General features: G+C 55.4%; 2 protein-coding genes across 3 annotated transcripts in view; both read right to left on the bottom strand.

Annotated features, from left to right (window-relative positions):
* The window catches only part of Tead3 (TEA domain transcription factor 3), a 19,886-nt gene extending 15,251 nt beyond the window's left edge, over nucleotides 1–4,635 (bottom strand). The window contains exons 1-2 of the mRNA XM_032889205.1: nucleotides 4,351–4,635; nucleotides 3,466–3,670 (exon numbers count right to left, since the gene is read on the bottom strand). Coding sequence (XP_032745096.1) covers nucleotides 3,466–3,670; nucleotides 4,351–4,635 — 490 coding nt within the window. The remainder of the gene's footprint in view (nucleotides 1–3,465; nucleotides 3,671–4,350) is intronic.
* On the bottom strand, nucleotides 4,371–17,043 carry Tulp1 (TUB like protein 1). Of its 2 annotated transcripts, XM_032888720.1 has the most exons (15): nucleotides 16,942–16,997; nucleotides 16,776–16,827; nucleotides 16,359–16,443; nucleotides 16,102–16,254; nucleotides 15,594–15,752; nucleotides 14,840–14,935; nucleotides 14,633–14,752; nucleotides 14,302–14,423; nucleotides 10,924–10,929; nucleotides 10,668–10,838; nucleotides 10,411–10,523; nucleotides 8,240–8,351; nucleotides 8,065–8,163; nucleotides 6,309–6,480; nucleotides 4,371–4,837 (listed from the first exon to the last, which is right to left on the bottom strand). In XM_032888720.1, the coding sequence occupies exons 1-15, from the start codon at nucleotides 16,986–16,988 to the stop codon at nucleotides 4,704–4,706; spliced, it is 1,641 nt and encodes a 546-aa protein (XP_032744611.1). In that variant the 5' UTR covers nucleotides 16,989–16,997; the 3' UTR covers nucleotides 4,371–4,703. The 2 variants fall into 2 exon arrangements, with proteins under 2 accessions (XP_032744611.1, XP_032744612.1); XM_032888721.1 differs by lacking the exons at nucleotides 10,924–10,929; nucleotides 15,594–15,752 and having other exon boundaries at nucleotides 14,302–14,351; nucleotides 16,942–17,043.

Genomic DNA, 17,043 nt, shown 5'->3' with positions numbered 1-17,043 from the left:
CACAACATCTACCATGCTAGTCAGTCAGAGTCAGTCTCCTCTCTCTCTCTCTCTCTCTCTCTCTGTCTCTCTCTCTCTCTCAGAGGTTGAGTCTCATTGTATGGCCCTGGCTAGCCTTGAACCTGTGTCTCAGTCTCCTGAGAGCCGGGCTCATTTTAGAGTCGAGTGAAACTGGGCACATGCCTTCTCTTTCACAGTATCTTTTTTTGTATTTTTTTCAGTCTCTCTCTGTGTAGCCTTGGCTGCCCTAGAACTCCCTCTGTAGACCAGGCTAGCCTCTTGAACACAGAAATCCGGCCTGCCTCTGCTTCCGAAGGTACTGGACACCCACACCCGGCTTGACAGTATCTTTTCTCAAGGTCTTCCAGGTAGATGGCACATGCATTGGGGTCACAGGCCCCCACACCCTGTGTGGCAGAGCCCTGAGGATGTCACCCACACAAGCTGAGACAGTGACCACCCACGGAGTTGGTCTCAGTCACACCCCAGTTTCCGGCACAGGGAGCCGCACGCTGGTCTGGCTCTCCCAGGATATAGACTGTGTGCGTACATTGCATTCAGCTCCTTGGCACACTCAAGCGCGTCCGTGGCAGTGGCGGGTCCTGTCGTACTCACGTGCAGTGTCATGAAGAGTCACACAGACAAACCCAAAGCCACCTCACACATCATTTCACAACCGACAACAGAAGTGGCCACACCATGGCACGACAGGTCACATGGAATGGCCCCTCAGGTGGAATCTTAGCACCACAGTCCCTCACACAGCTGGTGTGCCCACAGACACACAAATTCTCTCCACAACTACCCTCGTGTGGTACCTGACCCCGGAATGCCATCCCAGAGGCTTCTCTCTCTCTCTCTCTCTCTCTCTCTCTCTCTCTCTCTCTCTCTCACACACACACACACACACACACACACACACACACACACACACGTAGGCATTTCCATCCCCCACCCAACTGACACACTGGATTCTTACCAGGCTCTCCTTCCATGTGGGCTCTGGACATTCGACTCCTGGCTTGTCTACAAGCACTCTCACCCTCAGAGCCCAAGGTCTCAGTTTCCCTCATGACCTAGTGATGGGGGACATGGCTCTCACACACATCGCCCGCCATAAGTGGCTTTTCTCTCGCGTGGTCACAGAGTGTCCCACAGTGTGTCCCACACAGATGACCCCTCACGGTCCTCAAATATCCTCAAATCCAGTCACACACAGCTGCTTTCCCATTTCCTTCCTCTATCACTTCCTGTCTTTTCAGGCCTGGCAGGGAGTCCAGGAAACAATCGGCACTCTAGGAAACCCCAAGGGCTGAGGCTCTGGGGACCTGGGTCTGCATTCTCTGGCCCTAGCCTTCAGCGACAGGGAACACAGGACACCAGTGGCCTGCTGATCCCCCCAGCTCTAACCAGACAGGCTCAGGCTGGGGTCAGGGCTGTGACAGCCAGCCCTTCACAGTCCTCGGTTCGTCAGCTCCCTCTGCATCCACTCAGGACAGACTGGTGACTTCTGTTTCAGCACAAGCTTCTAGGGGGCCCTAGGAGGCCCTGAAGGGCTCTAGGGCTAAGTCTGAAGGTAACCAATCAATGACCTCTGAACCCCACTTACAAGGGCAAGCATCCCCCACTCCATACAGCCTCCCCTGCTCCTTCAGATCTGTTTCAGGCCACCATACTGAGCTATGTGCCCTTCCTCAGACCCTGCTCCCCCTTCCTTGCAATACCCGGGGCTACCCACCCACCTCTCCAGACCCCTCCAGGTTCAGCTTCTATGATGGGCAGAGACCGAAGGCAGACAGGGGGACAAGCCTCTGAGGAGATGAGGGATCAGGAACCCTAGGAACCATCAACACAGCTGGCAAGCCAGAGACCTGTCTCCTGCCCTCTGCTGAGCTTTTAAGTGCCTTTCTTTCTCCCAACAGCAGAACGAGTTAGGGCGTAAAAAAATTCAGTGATGGTGGATGAAAGGCTAGGTAGACACACACCTGCGTGTGTGCGCGCACACTCAAAGATTTCCTGCCAACCACTGACCATTCTGTTCCCCAAAGTGCTAATTAGCATTAATTACAGTTCCCTCCCTGGAGGTGGGGTAGGCCTGGCTTCCAGCCCCTCCCTGAGGAGGGGGTATTCAGTCTCGTGTCCACTCTTTGCCCAAGGGGTGAGTAGACCCCCACCCTTTCCCTGAAGGACTAAAAAGCGTTGTCAGACAACAGGGAAGACCAGAGTGGGAGGGGAAGACCAGACGCCCTCAATTGCTTTAACAAGTGTCAGGTGTGGAGAAGGAGGTCGGGGGACTAGGAAGGGCAGAGGCACAGTCTCCTCTCGCCTTCAACTTCTATGGGTTTTCCCTTCTGACTCCAGGCGGCAGCATCCCGTAGCTGGTTGTGTGTGTAGGGGTGTACCGGACCCCAGCACTGAGGCGGAACCCTGTGTGTACAGATCCAGGCTACGAGAGTTCGAAAACACGGAGCCACCATGGACATCAGCCCCTCAAAGTTGTGTCCAGCCCCCACCGCCATCCTCCCGGCTGGGCTACAAGTCTAGGCCTGACTTGGTTCTGCCCCTACCTGGAGAGCTCGAGATACAAGGGGACACAGGCCCTGAGAAGCCCGGCCCCAGGCTTCGTTCGTTCCCCCGTGCTCTTTAAGAATCTAAGCCCTCAATCAGGGCCCCTGTTGGGGGGGCGGGTAGAGCAGGGGCTTCAGTGACACTGCCCGAGGGCCTGTTGGAGTTAGAAAACAGCCCTACACTAGCGCTCCGGCCTCCCTTCCCAGGCAAGAATAAAGACGTGACAGACAATGGAGAGGACCCGAGTGGGAAGGGAAGACCAGCCGCCCACAATTGCCTTAACAAGTTCTCCGGAGAAGTGCGGGGAAGGCCCCAAATCCAGCCGCGTCCAGAGCGAGGCTCCTAGAGCAAGGAGCTGGGACTCGCCCTGACGCGGACGGCCGAACTGGTGGGGACAGGCGTCCCCCCCCGCCCTTGGGTGCGCACACGCTCTGGGCTCACACCGTGGCTTCCAGACACCCGGGCCGGGTCCCAGCGTAGCCGCGAGCAGCGCGCACACCGGCGCGCCCTGGCCAAGGCCTGCGTGGAGCCGCGGCCCGCGGGCTCTCGGAGTCCAAAGGGCACCCCGGATACGAGTCCCGGCGGCAGGCCCTCCAAACCCGCGGCTCCAGGCGCACACCCCGGCACACGGCGGGGCCAGGCCCGGGCACCGGGGACACTCCGGGCTTCCCAGCCTCCGGGTCGCGGAGGGGGGGTCGGTGGGGTGGGGTGGGCGGGGCTTCCCGGAGAGCGTCTCCCCCCTTCCCTCCAAAGTTCCCGGCACCCAGGTCCTGGGCTCGGGCGCAGGCTGGACAATAGCTCAGAGCCCCCAGAGTGTCCCGGGTCCCCGCCATCCAGAAGCCACCCGAGCAGTCACCTCTGCGCGCGAGGCCTCCGAGTTGCATTCCCCGGGCTTACCTGCTCCGAGCTCCGGGGGGCGCTCCGCCGGGCCGCTCCGCCGGGCCCGAGGGAGTAGTGAGGGGGGCCGGGAAGGGGGGTCGTGGGCAGGGGGATGGCCAGAATGTACGGAATGAGCCGGGCCGGAGCGGGAGGTGCTGGGCGCGGAGGAGGGAGCGAGCGGGACGGAAAGTTTGTGTTGAGGGAGCCGGGCGGGGGGTGGGGGCTGCGGGCGGGAGGGGCGGGCCCGGTGGGCGGAGCCAGTGGCGGGCGGGCCCACGGGTGGGCGGTGTTATTTGGGGGGAGTGGTCTAAGGCGGGCCGGGGCCTGCTGTCTCTCTAACCACCCAGCCCCAAGAACGCCCGTCGCGGTGGATTCACCCTCCCGCGCACCCCACTTCTCGCTCGTCATCTCAGAGTCCCCACCTCCCCCTACACAACCCCCTCGTGGGTACGCCTCTGAATCTTGAGTGATCAGGCCTGGGGCGGAGCCAAGAGCGGAGCTCTGCCCTCTGGGCTGGACTCCCCGAGGTGTTTAGGGTCCTGGGGAGCCGGGTCCCGCGCATCCAAGTGACGCCCGAGCGCGCACGGGGTCTCGGGCTCCCCACTCTTCTACTCGGGTGCTCGGGTGCTCTGCAGCTCCCCTCCCGCCGAGAGCCCGCCCTCCACTCCGGGGGCCCCAGACCCGGCTCCGCCCTGCTCGGACCCGGTTTGTCTGGTTCTCCCCGAGTGGCTTGTTTCTCGAATTTCTCCCTTTCTCCCTCTTCCTCTACCTCTGGGGCCCTCCCTCTCCTCCCTGATGCCGGAGAGTCGGGTGCCCGGACCCTGCGCTCTGGACGAGGTTCCATAGGACAGGAGAAGGGGACACGGGAGCGCGGGACCCGCGCAGGCACCTGAGTCTACACACACGAATCCAGGAACTACCGCTGCGTTCAGCCCGGGACGTGACTTTATTGGGGATATGGGTCCCTGACTCCGCTTCACCGTCGTTCCCTCCCCCACAGCGCGGGCCCGGAGGGGCCTCGAACATCTGACTCGGTCTCCCGGACAGGAAGTGACTGGGGAGGAGGGGGCGAGGCAAGTATTTTTGGGCGACCAGATGTTCATCTCCATCCCCACCACCAGTCCGTCCGGTGCCAGGCTGGGAGGGTGCACGGAGGTCGCCGAGAGGCAGAGGGGTGAGCCCTTCCATGGGAGCTATGGGGGAGGGACCGAGCCGCCGCCAACCGAATGCTTTCTCAGCGCTGAGGGGCTGTGGGGTCACTCGCAGGCCAGCTTCCCGTCGAAGCTGGAGAGGGCGATGGCGAAGGCCTGCAGAGCGCACAGTGGGTACCGGTAATCCAGGGTGAAGGCGTCCTCAGCCACGCGGCCAAATTGTAGCACTATATAGTCGGCTGTGAACACAGACCGTGGGGGTGACCCTGGACCCCATCTTGGCAGGCAACCCCTCAACAAAGGTCTTGTTTCTTGATTTGGAGTCATAGCCCCCATGAAGCCTCTGGCCACTTTCCCAGTTCTGGGTCATCCAACCAGCCCAGCCTGTACAGGGTCTGCCACACCAAGTCCCCAGGGCAGGGGCCCTACCTTATCAGCTGCTGCCTAGGGCTACAGTAAACCTGTAATCTAGCAGTACCCGACCCTGTCAAACTTGCTGGAACCAGAATCCTTCCCTCACATACTTTTCTGTGGTCTTTTGGCCTCATTCCTCTGGCCTGCCCCCAGTCCTGAAGGCTTTAACCTTTGACCCTAGTTCAGACCCTTCTCTAACCCCAAGTGTTCCCTCCCTTATCCAGTTGTGTTGACTCACGCCTCCCCGGTTCTGATCAGGCTTACCAATTACAACCAATCAGCCTTCCCCTTCCCCTTCCTCCCTTCTCTATCTCTTCTGAGACCAGGTTTCACGTAGCCAAGGCTAGCCTTGAACTCCTCCTAATCCTTGAGCTACCTCCCTCCCAAATGACCTGACCTGAAACTCTCTGAGGATAAAGCTGGCCGCCTTAAAACAAAACAACCCTCTACCCCAGCTCTGGTCTGGTGGCAGACCAAGCTCCTACAGGAACTAGCTTGGAGAGCAGTCCCACGGCCATGAGACAGGAGGTACTGGACACACAATACTGACCAAACCCTCTGACCCAGAGTCCTTTGTGTGGTAGTCCTGGTGGGACCCAATCTTCTGAGAGGGACACTCATTTCCCTTGGGTTTGGTTCCCAGCACCCATACAACTGCCTGCAACTCCAGTTCCAGGGGATCTGACACCCTCTGGCCTCTGTGGGCACCCGCACTACCTCGGTTTCATGGTGCTTGCCGCTAAGCCTAATGGCCTGAACTTGATTCTCAGGGCTCGACTGATGGAAAGAGAGCTAACTCCTGCAGGTTGTCCGTGACTCCACACACATAGACACCCAAGGTGGTGTATGCTTCTGCCTGAACCCTAACCTGGCTTTTAAAAGACAACCCTCTGTTTTATCAGGGTATAGTGGTCATGCCTTTAATCGCTGTTCTGGCCGAGCAGAGGGAGGGGGATCTCTGTGAGTTCGAGGCCAGCCTGGTCCTCATAGAGTTTCAGAACATTCAAGTCAATATAAGGAGACCTTGTCTTACGACAATTATTTTGATAACAGTAAGTTCTAACTCTCTCTTTTCCCCTGTGTGGGCTTGGGTCCCTCCACCTCCTCCGTACAAAGGGGTTGAACTCAGGGTGGTTCCCAGTCTCCAGCAACACATCCCTCATTTCATCAAGGTAGCATTGGGAGTGTCCCAGCATCTACCTAAGGGTCCTGGGAGGGAGGGAGAGAGGGAGGGAGAGAGGAGGGGCGGATTAGAAGTTGGTAGGGGAAAGGTCTGGGTGGCCCTCAGATACTCACGGTCATCCGCGTGCACAATCTGGAAGTTCTTGACCGAGGCCTGAGTGACCCGGCCCTGGAAGTTGAGGGTGTACGAGCCGCTGTCTTCGTTCCAGATGGGTGGCTTGTTGTGTAGCTCGATCAGGCTCTCCAGGGTCTTGTTCTGCCAGCGTACTAACAGTCCATCGCTGGACTGGGGTGCCAAGGAGAGGGAACAAAGAAAGGGTGGTTAGAGGTGGCCAGGATTCATGTGTGTGTGGTGTTGTTCAGACTGGACTGCCAAGCCCACAGAAGGCATTGGCAGATGCCCAGGGGACATTCTGGAAGAGAGTGGAAAGGCGCAGCTGGAACCCAACAGGAGTTTTGTGTCCCTGATAGTCTAGAACCATTGAGTTCCAGTCTTCCACTGAACCTGGAACTCATTGATTCGGCAAGGCTGGGTAATCAATACTTTTAGGAATTCACCCATCTCGTCCTGCCCAGTGCTGGGTTGCATGTGCACACGTGCTTGGGCGTGAATGCGTGTGTGTGTTCTCAGGGCTGTCCTCAAACTCCCTGTGTAGGAGAGGATGACCTTAAATTTCTGATCTTCCTACTTCTACCTCCCGAGTGCTGGGGTCATGGGCATGGACCATGAAGTCTGGGTTTTGCTCCTGCTGGGTGAGCACTGGGTCGGGTGAGCCTGTCCCGTCTCTCTTGCTCACTGCCTTGACAGTTTAGATGTTGGTTCTTACTGAATGGGCTCAGAAGAAGCTACCATGGAGCCCAGAGAAACTGCAGGGCCCAGCTTCCTGGCCACCTTCTATTCTTAGGAATCACCTTGGTCCTTGTGACCTTTAGCCATAATGGTCCCCCTACTGACTCCTCAACTCATCAGGTACCTTCTGCCTCAGGCTCCTTGCACAGGCTGTCCTCTCTAAATGCCATTTCCCCAAACCTAGATCCCAGACACTAAAGACCTCTCACCTCGCATTCATGAGGTCTGTGAAGGAAACCTGCATGACAGTCGTGCCTCAGCTGTCCCCCTCTGTTCCTCCTCCCTTCCCTAACACTTAATATCTCCCAGACTTTGCTCATAGGTCACAATCCCTGTCTGCAGTCTACCCTCCTCCACTGTTCCTCCGGCTTCAAGGGGGATCGTGTTGCTCTGTGCTGCACATGTTTTTACCCCAGTGTGCTGGAAGGCAGAGGCAGGCAGATCTCTGTGAGCTCAAGGCTGGCCTGGTCTACACAGTGAGCCTCGCCACCTCCCCAAACAAACCTCAAGCCTTCTGAAAGAGCTTAACTGCCCAGCAGTCTCTCCAGCACTAGTTATTTCTTTGAGACAGTGTTACAAGTAGCTCAGGCTAGCCTGCAAACCTATTTATTTCTTTGAGACAGTGTTACAAGTAGCTCGGGCTAGCCTGCAAACCTATTTCTTTGAGACAGTGTTACAAGTAGCTCAGGCTAGCCTGCAAACCTATTTATTTCTTTGAGACAGTGTTACAAGTAGCTCAGGCTGGTCTGCAAACCTCCCGCTATATAGCTAGAGACGGCTCTTAATTACTGATCCTCCTGCCTCCACCTCCCAAGTTCTGCGATTACAGGAGTGTGCCACCCTGCCTGGCACGAATTCAACCACAGGGAACCTGAGCTCGTTCTACAAGTGGCCAGAGGAATCTGTGTCAAGAGTTCTCAGGAAAGTCACTTGGCCAAGCTAGATCCCTGGCCCTGATGTTGAGTGGGTGACTAGAGGGCAAGACTCTGGAGAACAGGGGGTAGGATGGTAGAAGCTCACATTCCGGGGCCGGATAGGGACCCTCTCGTTGTCTGAGTTCATTCCAGGGATGATGACGGTCATACGGCGGGGTCCTCGGAAGCCTAAAACATTGGTTTCCTGAAACAAAGAGAGGGACATCAGGCCACATCCCACCTGAAGAGGGCCTGGCATGGTGGGGACAGTGGCTTCTCACATAGACCACAGCTGCCAGCTCCTGGCGCAGGCTTCCCACGTCACCACCTCCCCCTCGCTGTGGGTTCTGCCCGTTGTCAAAGACCGTGAAGCGGTTCCCCAGGAGGTTAGACCTGAGGATGGAAAAAGAACTGGGCTAAGGCAAGGAGTCCCTTCCACCTCCCACCCCAAGAGACTTCCCACAGCCTCCCAATTCAAGAGCAAGGGGCAGTGTGTGTCTTGGGACTAAGCGTGTCATGTGCTCTGATCCGGGCTTCTCCCATGGGGAGGGAGGCTTTTAAGATGATGATTATTTATTGTTGTCGTTTTTGAGACGGTCTGGCTGTGGGGCTCAGTGGCACCGTGCTAAGCCTTCTTTGTGCCTCTGGCCCTAAGTGCAATCAGTCCCCAGCAGCAGGAAAAGCAGATGTGGCAGAAACTGCTGCATTTGCCAAGTGGAGGCAGATCAGGAAGCCAAGGTCATCCCCTAGCGTGCAGGGATGTCCAAACCAGCCTGGGCTACATGAGACCCTGTCTCTGAAAAAAAAAAAAAAAATTAGGCTGCCAAAGTGGTCGTGTCCATAGCACAAGCCTGAGGACCCAAGTTCGATCCCACACAACGGTAGAAAGAGAGCTGACCCTAACAAGTTGTCCTCTGACCCCCACACGAACATACCGGCCTGCCTGTGCCTGCACACGACACACCCAGACTAATGAGATTAAGAAAGAATAAAGCAAATCAGTCAAATTTTGGCTCCGTCTGTATGGCCCTAGGAAACAGGAAAGTCTCAGGTGTCCTACTTGGCATTGATTATTCTTTAAGTTGACTTATTGAATGACGTGTGTGTGTGTGTGTGTGTGTGTGTGTGTGTGTGTGTGCAGGTGTGTATGTATGTTCGTGCACACAGCAGAGGTCAGAGGGTAAATTTCAGGACTCAGTTCTCTCCTTCTGTCATGTGGGTCCCTGGGATTGAACTCCCGTCATCAGGCTTGGTGGCAAGCCCCTCACTCCCTTTGCTGGCCCTCAGCTTTCCCACCTGTAAATCAGAATAGCTTCAGTCTCCCTCTGGTTTGGTTCATAAGAAAATACAATATTTGGAAAGTGTTTAGAACTATGTCAGAGTCTCAGGGAAGCCCCTACATGCCTTTTGTTAAATACGGAAGCAAAATAAAAACGTCCCCAGAGTAGCTGGATGGTCATATGGGAAGTCATCCGGGTGACGCTGAGTACCCCCTCTCCTGTCCATTCATCCAGTACATCTTGCTTTTGCTTGTTTTTTTTTTTTGTTTTTTTTTGTTTTGTTTTTTTTCTGGAGCTGGGGACCGAACCCAGGGCCTTGTGCTTGCTAGGCAAGCGCTCTACCACTGAGCTAAATCCTCAACCCCATCTTTTGCTTGTTCTTGAGACTGTCACACAGTGTAGACCAGGCTGATCTTGATCTACGGGCCCTTGCCTGCTGGTGCTGGGATTCAGATTGTGGGGCAGGGTCTTAGGAGTTCACGCTAAGTGTGAATTTTGTGAACTTGCTGTAGAGCCAAGGATGGTCTTGAACTGTGGATCCTCCTTCCTCGACCTCCTCCCAGGTGCTAGTTTTACATATTTGTTCCTGATTTATGTGGTTCTGGGACCAGACACATGATTTAGAGAATACTCTAGCAACTGAGCTGCATCCTCTCTCTCTCTCTCTCTCTCTCTCTCTCTCTCTCTCTCTCCTCCCTCCCTCCCTCCCCCCCTCTCTCTCCTTTTCTCTCTTGGACAGGTCTAATGTAGCCCAGGCTAGCCTCAAGTTTCTTACACATGCAAAGATGACCTTGAACTCCTGATACTTCTCCCTCTACTTCCCAGCAGCTGAGATTACAGGCGCTGGCCACCACACCCTGCAGTATAAGTTCCCTAGAGAAGATTCTAGCTGGGAAGTGTTAGTTCTTTCTCAGCGATAAGGGTCACAGGCCCGGCTTTTCCTGCATGGAGCTGGAGTCCTCCTCTACAGAAGGCCGTAGTCATGTTCTGCACGTTCCCCATCCCCCGGGGCGGGGGGAGGTGTTGACATGCCCACCCCACCCCTCGAAGCCATCTAGACGAGGTCCCCAAGAGATCTACGTGTGTCCGAGTGTGAAATGCCTTAGGCTGGGAGATGCCTCTGGAGCACCCCAGCACTCCGCCGCCATAGTGGGACAGAAGCACGGCTGCACCTCAGCTTCCCGATGAAATTCTCCCCGCCCCTGGACAGGTTGGTGGGGTCGCTGGAGATGAGATAATTGGCCGTCTTACTCCGCTTGCGTTTCCTGCCGGCCAAGAGGAACACCTGAAAGGGACAGAGAGGTGACAGAGTGAGGCAGATGGAACTGGGGGACCAGAGAAGCTGTAGACACCCCGTAGCCCTAGACACCACCCCTAGACTTAGACACCGCCCCCAGCCATACACATGCCCCGCCCCCTTTCTCAGGACCTTCTTCTCCGTGTCCAGGTGCAGGAAGTAGGATGGGTACATGCCGCGGTCCATTCCCTTCTTGTCCCGTGTCAGCCGGCAGCGTACTGTCCGGCCCTGGGGTGCTGGCTGCAGCACAAACTCCCGGGGTTCACCCACTTCCACGGGGGGAGATGGGGCTCTCTCCTCCTTCTGCGTGGGCAGACGGTGCATCAGTCAGGGCACCCGGCTCCATAGGTCCCCTCTCTGCACCCGGGCAGGACAGGCCACCACTTACCACTTTCTGGAGGGAGAAAAGAGCTAGGTCTAACATCCAGGCCTGGGAGCCGAGGCACCTCATTCTGCTACAGCCCCAGCAGCCCAGGCCCACAATAGAAGGGTCTGGAATTCTGTGATGTAACGTCCTTGTTTTCATTTTCATTCTTAAAAATAGAGTCTCATGTAGCCCAGGCTAGCCCTCAAACTTTTTTTTTTTTAGATTTATTCATTTATTTTATGTGAGTACAGTGTCGCTGTTTTCAGGCACACCAGTAGAGGGCATCAGATCACATTACAGAGGGTTGTGAGCCACCATGTGGTTGCTGGGAACTGAACTCAGGACCTCTGGAAGAGCAGTCAGTGCTCTAACCACTGGGCCACTTCTCCAGTCCCTATTTACTTTATTTGAGATAGGGTTTCCCTATAGGGCCTCAAAAGTCTGTAGCCCGGGGCTGGAGAGATGGCTCAGTGGTTAAGAGCACCTGACTACTCTTCCAGAGGTCCTGAGTTCAATTCCCAGCAACCACATGGTGGCTCACAACCATCTGTAAGGAGATCCGATGCCCTCTTCTGGTGCATCTGAAGACAGCTTCAGTGTACTTATATATAATAAATGAATAAATAAATCTTAAAAAAAAAAAAAAAAAAAAAAAAAAAAAGTCTGTAGCCCAGGCTGGCCTCACTGAAATCCTCTTTAGCTTCCCAGTGCTTGGAGTAGAAGTCTGTACCACCATGCCTAGCTCTCTAAATAATAACTCTCTTCATTCTCCTTAACACATTGGGGGGCGGGTGTGTTAGCTGTCCCTATTGTATAGAAACTGGGGTTGTGCCATGCGTACAAGATCAGTCTATATAGAGAGAAAGAGAGGTCTCTAACCATTGTAGAAACTGTCTATTCCTTGACAGTCTCTCGAGGGACTACAGCCGCGTGTGATGACACCCTGAGCCCACACGGTTCTGCGAAGCTGTCCCTAGATGTATGATCCTCAGAAACTAAGTAGGAGAAGGCTAGCCCTCTGAAGACACAGAAGCTTGGGGGCTGTTTGTTACTCGGCAAGACATAGCTGACTCATGACCCTGTCAGCTCACTTTGCTTTTGGAGAATTTCCCTAGTAACCAGGTTACAGGAGGAGGCAGGGTGAGCCCTGGTGCCCTTTCACCCCTTGCTCTGTTTGTCACAGGAGGGGAACTGGGACTCAAGTCCCTCAGGGGACAGAGAGACTGACCTATCAGGCTGGGGGTTTCAGCACCGGAGGCTCTGGAGTTATCTGCGGTAACAGCCCTTCGCTGAGGGCTGTCCTACACTGTGTGCGAGGTAAGGGACAGCCTGGGGCCCACTGCCAAGGGGCAAATGACCATCTTGACTGGTCTCCAGCCTGCTCCAGGAGAAACTTGGGAAACACCAGACTATGTGTGGAATGTGAGCTGGGAAAACTTACTCAAACATTTCCACACCTGCGAATTTCAAAAGCCTGCTGCAGCTCGAAGGGCCGCTTCCACCAGGGATAAAATACTGTGGCCGCCGGCCACAGGGATTAGGGTTACTGTCAACCCATCCCTGAAGACCTGACATTGCTCCACAAACTTAACCCCACAAGCTCGGACCGGGGCTGGCTCTTGTGTTGCTCTCTCTTCTTAGAGGAGCTGTAGACAAAAATCTCAGCCGGGCCTCCCGGTTGGCTGTGTACTCAGGCCCGTGTACGTTGCCCTTCAAAGTACTTAGCAGCATGTCTCGACAGTGGAAGAATGGACTCTGTACTTTGGGGAACATTCTGGAGCCTTTGACAGCCAGAGATTAACTGATTAACTGACTATTTTATTTAAACATCTATCTATCTATCATCTATCTATCTATCTATCTATCTATCTATCTATCTATCTATCTATCTTTTGTATGACCGTTCTGCCTGTGTACATGACTGTGTATCTCGTGAGTGCCTGGTGCCTTCAGAGTTCAGCAGAGGACGTCAGGGCCCCTGGAGCAGGAGTCTCAAGGGTTGTGAAGAACCAGGAGTGTGGCGCTGGGAATCAAATCAGGTTACTTTGTAAGCGCACCCAGTGCTCTTAACAGCTGGGCCATCTCCCAGCCCCGCATTTATTTATGTATTTGTTTATTTGTCTTGTTTGTTTGTTTGTTTGGTTGGTTTTAAGGCAGGGTTTCTCTGTGTAACTACAGCTATCCTGGAACTCACTTTGTTGACCAGGCTGTCCCGGAACTCACAGAGATCCACTGGCTCTGCCTTTGGAGTATTGGGATTGAAGGGCATGCACCACCACTGCCCAACCTGCTTCCTTTTTCTTTTCTTTCTTTCTTTTTTTTTTTTTTTTGGATCTTTTTTATTTTTGAGGCAGGGTCTCATGTAGGCCAGGCTTGCCTCAATCTCAGGGTGTGGCCGTGGTTAGCTCTGAACACCTGATCCTGCTGTCTGCTTTTCCTATTTTTCTTTTCTTTTCTTTTTTTTTGGACCTGGGGACTGAACCCAGGGCCTTGCGCTTGCTAGGCAAGCGCTCTACCACTGAGCTAAATCCCCAACCCCCTGTCTGCGTTTCCTATGCACTAGGTTTCTGTGCACATGGAACCGGGGCTGTTTCATGGCTGGGAGGCTCCGGTCCTGAGCATGATCTCAGAGAAGCATTTTAAAACTGGTTCAGCTAGGGGTTGGGGACTTAGCTCAGCGGTAGAGCGCTTACCTAGCTGGAAAGACACAAGGCCCTGGGTTGGTCCCCAACTCGAAAAAAAAAAAAAAAAAAAAAAAACTGGTTCAGCTAGCCACTTTACCCCTCAATGTTCCCAAAGGTGTGTAAAATGTGCCTCGGGGGTTGGGGATTTAGCTCAGTGGTAGAGCGCTTGCCTAGGAAGCGCAAGGCCCTGGGTTCGGTCCCCAGCTCAAAAAAAAAGAACCAAAAAAAAAAAAAAAAAAAAAAAAGATGTGCCTCGAGGAAGCCTGTAACCCTAGTACTCACACCTGTAACCCTAGTACTCACACCTGTAACCCTAGTACTCACTCACACCTGTAACCCTAGTACTCACACCTGTAACCCTAGTACTCACACCTGTAACCCTGTAGTCCTAGTACTCACATCTGTAGTCCTAGTACTGGGAGTTCCAGGGTAGCCTGGGCTACATAGCAAGACCTTATCTGCACCCTCCCCCTCCTCCAGAAACAACAACAAAAAAAACCCAGTGCCTTGCTGCTGCTCCCTCAGCCTCCCCAGTACACGTGTCCTCTGACTGGGAGCTATGTGATGTATTGCAGAGAGGAGGCTTGGGGAGAAAGCCCGAGGGTTCCCTGTTTCTTCCACTCCCATGAACCTGCTCTTCCTGGGCTTTGTGCCCTGTCATAGATGGGGAGCCGAGTCCTCACCCCGAAGTCCCCCGCGCCCCTCGGGTCACAACCTTTTTGCCTTTCCCTTTCGCTCTGCCCTTCTGGTTGCTGTTCTTCATCGCTGGCGATGCATCCTCCTCTTCCTCCTCCTCCTCCTCTTCCTTCTTCTCTTCCTCCGAGCCTTTGGGGGGCCCTGAGCATGGAGGGGGAGGGGGAAAGGCTGTAGACCCTTCACCCCATCTGGCCGGGTTTTCCCATACCCATGGTTTCCTTTAATCCTCTCTCAGAGCCTGGTGGTCAGGGATATCAAGAAGCGTGCCACGTGCTCTGTCTCTCACCCACACCCGTCCTGGGGCACTGCACACACAACATCCGGGGTCCCAGAATCCTTCAGTCACCCACCTTTCTTCTTCACACCCTTCTCAGCTGTGCCACCGTCCCCAACCAGGAACATGGAGGCTAGAATCTTCTTCCGCACGGTTGCCGGGCTCCCGGAGGGGTTCTTGTCAGTCTCCCCAGCCCCTGCAGACAGCATACAAGAAGTCGCCACCGTACCAAGCCCAGTGCCCCCTGCCCTGCCCCCAACCCCCGTCCCGTGTCCAGTCTTACCTTTTTTCTTCACCTTTCTCAGCTTGGTCCCCTCCCCCACCTCCTTCTTCTTGGTTTTGAGCTGTTTCTGAGGGGCATCAGGGCTTCCTACGTCCCCTGGGAACGGGAGATTTGGGGGGGCGTGGATGGGGGTCAGAGAAGGAAGGAACCTTTTGAGGCTGAGAGTCACCTTCTAACCCCCTAGGGTGCCAAAGCCAGACAGGATCTGTTGGTCTTGTGGTAACTTTTTTCCTAAGTCTGAAAAATGATCTCTCCAGGAACCAGCTTAAGAGGCAGGGACGGAATGAATGGGTGGTGAACAATACTAGGCCTTCCCTGGAGGCTTCTGTCAGCCTCTCCTGCAGGGACACTCCCAAGCTAGCCCTTTCGCCTCTGCTCCTCCACCGAGACCCGGTTCCAGCGTCCCACACATTTCTGACCCGACTGTCTTGGGCAGCAGCCCAGGCCTGGCGCCATCAGTGTCTTTCGCCACAGACTTCTTTTTTACTTTTATCTACTTTATGAAAAGCATAACGCTAATCTACATGAAGCAAAAACCCCACAAAGAAAACAAGAGTCCTCCTCCCGGCCGCACCTCAGTAGTTTTCTGCAGCCCTGAGAACTGATCTCCTTAGGGACTGCCAGTGTGTGGAGGGGGGCAGGGTATAGCTTCTTCACAAGGTCTAAGATGATGGGGAGCCTTGGGGGTCTCACCCGCCCCTCCAGAGGACTCTCTCCGCCTGCTCATGGGTTCCTGGGTGCTCCTCGCACCTACCCTTTGGGCCCAGAGCCTTGGTTTTCCTCTCTCTCTCCTTGGGTGCTTTCTTGGGGGGCAGAGAGCTTTTCTCTTTTTTCCCCTCTTTCTTCTCCTTTTCTTCATCATCGTCATCATCGTCATCATCGTCGTCATCTGAATCCTCCTCCGAATCCTCCTCTGTGGAGAGAAATTCTCCGATAAAACAACCTCCAGAGGTTTAGTCCCTGCAGGGTGCTACGGGGTTCTCAGCACCTTCTTGAAGTGGGCTGTGCCGGGAGATACCCTGCTTAGGCTCTCTGTCACCCTCCCTCCTGATCCGTCCCCACCTGTCCTCGCGAGGCTGCTTCTGACCAATCTGGGGTACTTATGGCTACTAGCTGTAGTAGCTCAAGGTTGGACTCCTGCTGCCTCAGTTTCCCTATATTTTTTTTTATCAGGGAAAGAGCAGGGGGAACCGCCCCCCCCCCGAGCTGGGTGCTGGGGGTGATACCTGCTTCTCCGGGCCACGTCTGTCCCAGTCACTTACCCCCTCCCACATCTGGGGCGCGAGCAACCAGGAAGGTCTCCCGGGGGTCCCGCTTCTTGGCCTCAGGGTCCCGAAGGAACTTGGCGTAGACTGTCTTCTCCGCGCGGGGCTCTGCGGGGTCTGCAGGCGGCTCCCCGTGCTTCCTGCGCCCAGCTGGGGACGGACCTCGGGCTCAGCAGGGTCCTGGCCTGAGGTCCCCACTTCAGCCTCCCGCGCCCACACTTTCCTGCCCTCACCCCCCGCGCCCCAGGACTTACCCCCAGCTCTACGAGGGGGTTTGGATTCAGGGGACTCGGGGGTCTCGGGTTTCTTTTTCCTCAACTTCTGTCCCTGGGCAGGTCGCTGCAGATTAGGGGTCATGGGAAGAGAAGGGGGACTCTAAGGCTCCCATCCCCCTCTAATCCCTTGGAGCCACCAGAAATAGCCTCGGATTATCCCAAGGAGTGTTGCAACCCCTGCTCCCGGTGGACGTCCTATCCATGCATGGTGGTCACTTCCAAGACTCAAAGCCCCCCAAGTCCTTCTGGGCGCCCCATATCCTACCCCCCCTTTTCTTCTAAACTCTTCAAGAGCTGCAGGTGTTGGGGAGAGGACCTGTCCCGGGCAGTCCCCCTTCCTGTGCACACCAGAACATCTTTGCACCTCCTTTCCAATCCCCAAACCGGGTGACACACCTGTTTGGGGCGCGGTGGAGGCTCCGGGCTCAGCCAGTCTTCTTCGTGGCCACTGAGGGTACAAAGGAACCCACTGTTCCACTCTTGTGATCTATTCTCCCCCTCCCCACTGCGGCCCATAAACTAGGACTTGGGGTTCAGGTGGGGCGATGTGGGGGGCTCCCACCTGTCTGAGGCCCACACTTCCCGAAGGGTCTCCTCCTGCAGTGGCATGGCGTTCCTGTGTGCGGGTCACAGCCACCTCTCTCTGGTGACTCGCAGCTCCCAG

The sequence above is a fragment of the Rattus rattus genome, chromosome 18, assembly GCF_011064425.1.
Source record: "Rattus rattus isolate New Zealand chromosome 18, Rrattus_CSIRO_v1, whole genome shotgun sequence".
Lineage (NCBI taxonomy): Eukaryota > Metazoa > Chordata > Mammalia > Rodentia > Muridae > Rattus > Rattus rattus.
The sequence above is the reverse complement of the archived record's forward strand: the minus strand, read 5'-3'. Positions and strand labels throughout refer to the sequence as shown.

Bases quoted from the DNA above. Each gene is read 5' to 3' on its own strand.
- Tulp1 (XM_032888720.1), bottom strand. From the start codon at position 16,988: ATGCCACTGCAGGAGGAGACCCTTCGGGAAGTGTGGGCCTCAGACAG. The intron at 16,255-16,358 runs GTAAGTCCTGGG...GTCCGTCCCCAG, and splicing joins ACCCCCTCGTAGAGCTGGGG to CTGGGCGCAGGAAGCACGGG. The intron at 14,936-15,593 runs GTAGGTGCGAGG...TCCCGTTCCCAG, and splicing joins CAAGGCTCTGGGCCCAAAGG to GGGACGTAGGAAGCCCTGAT.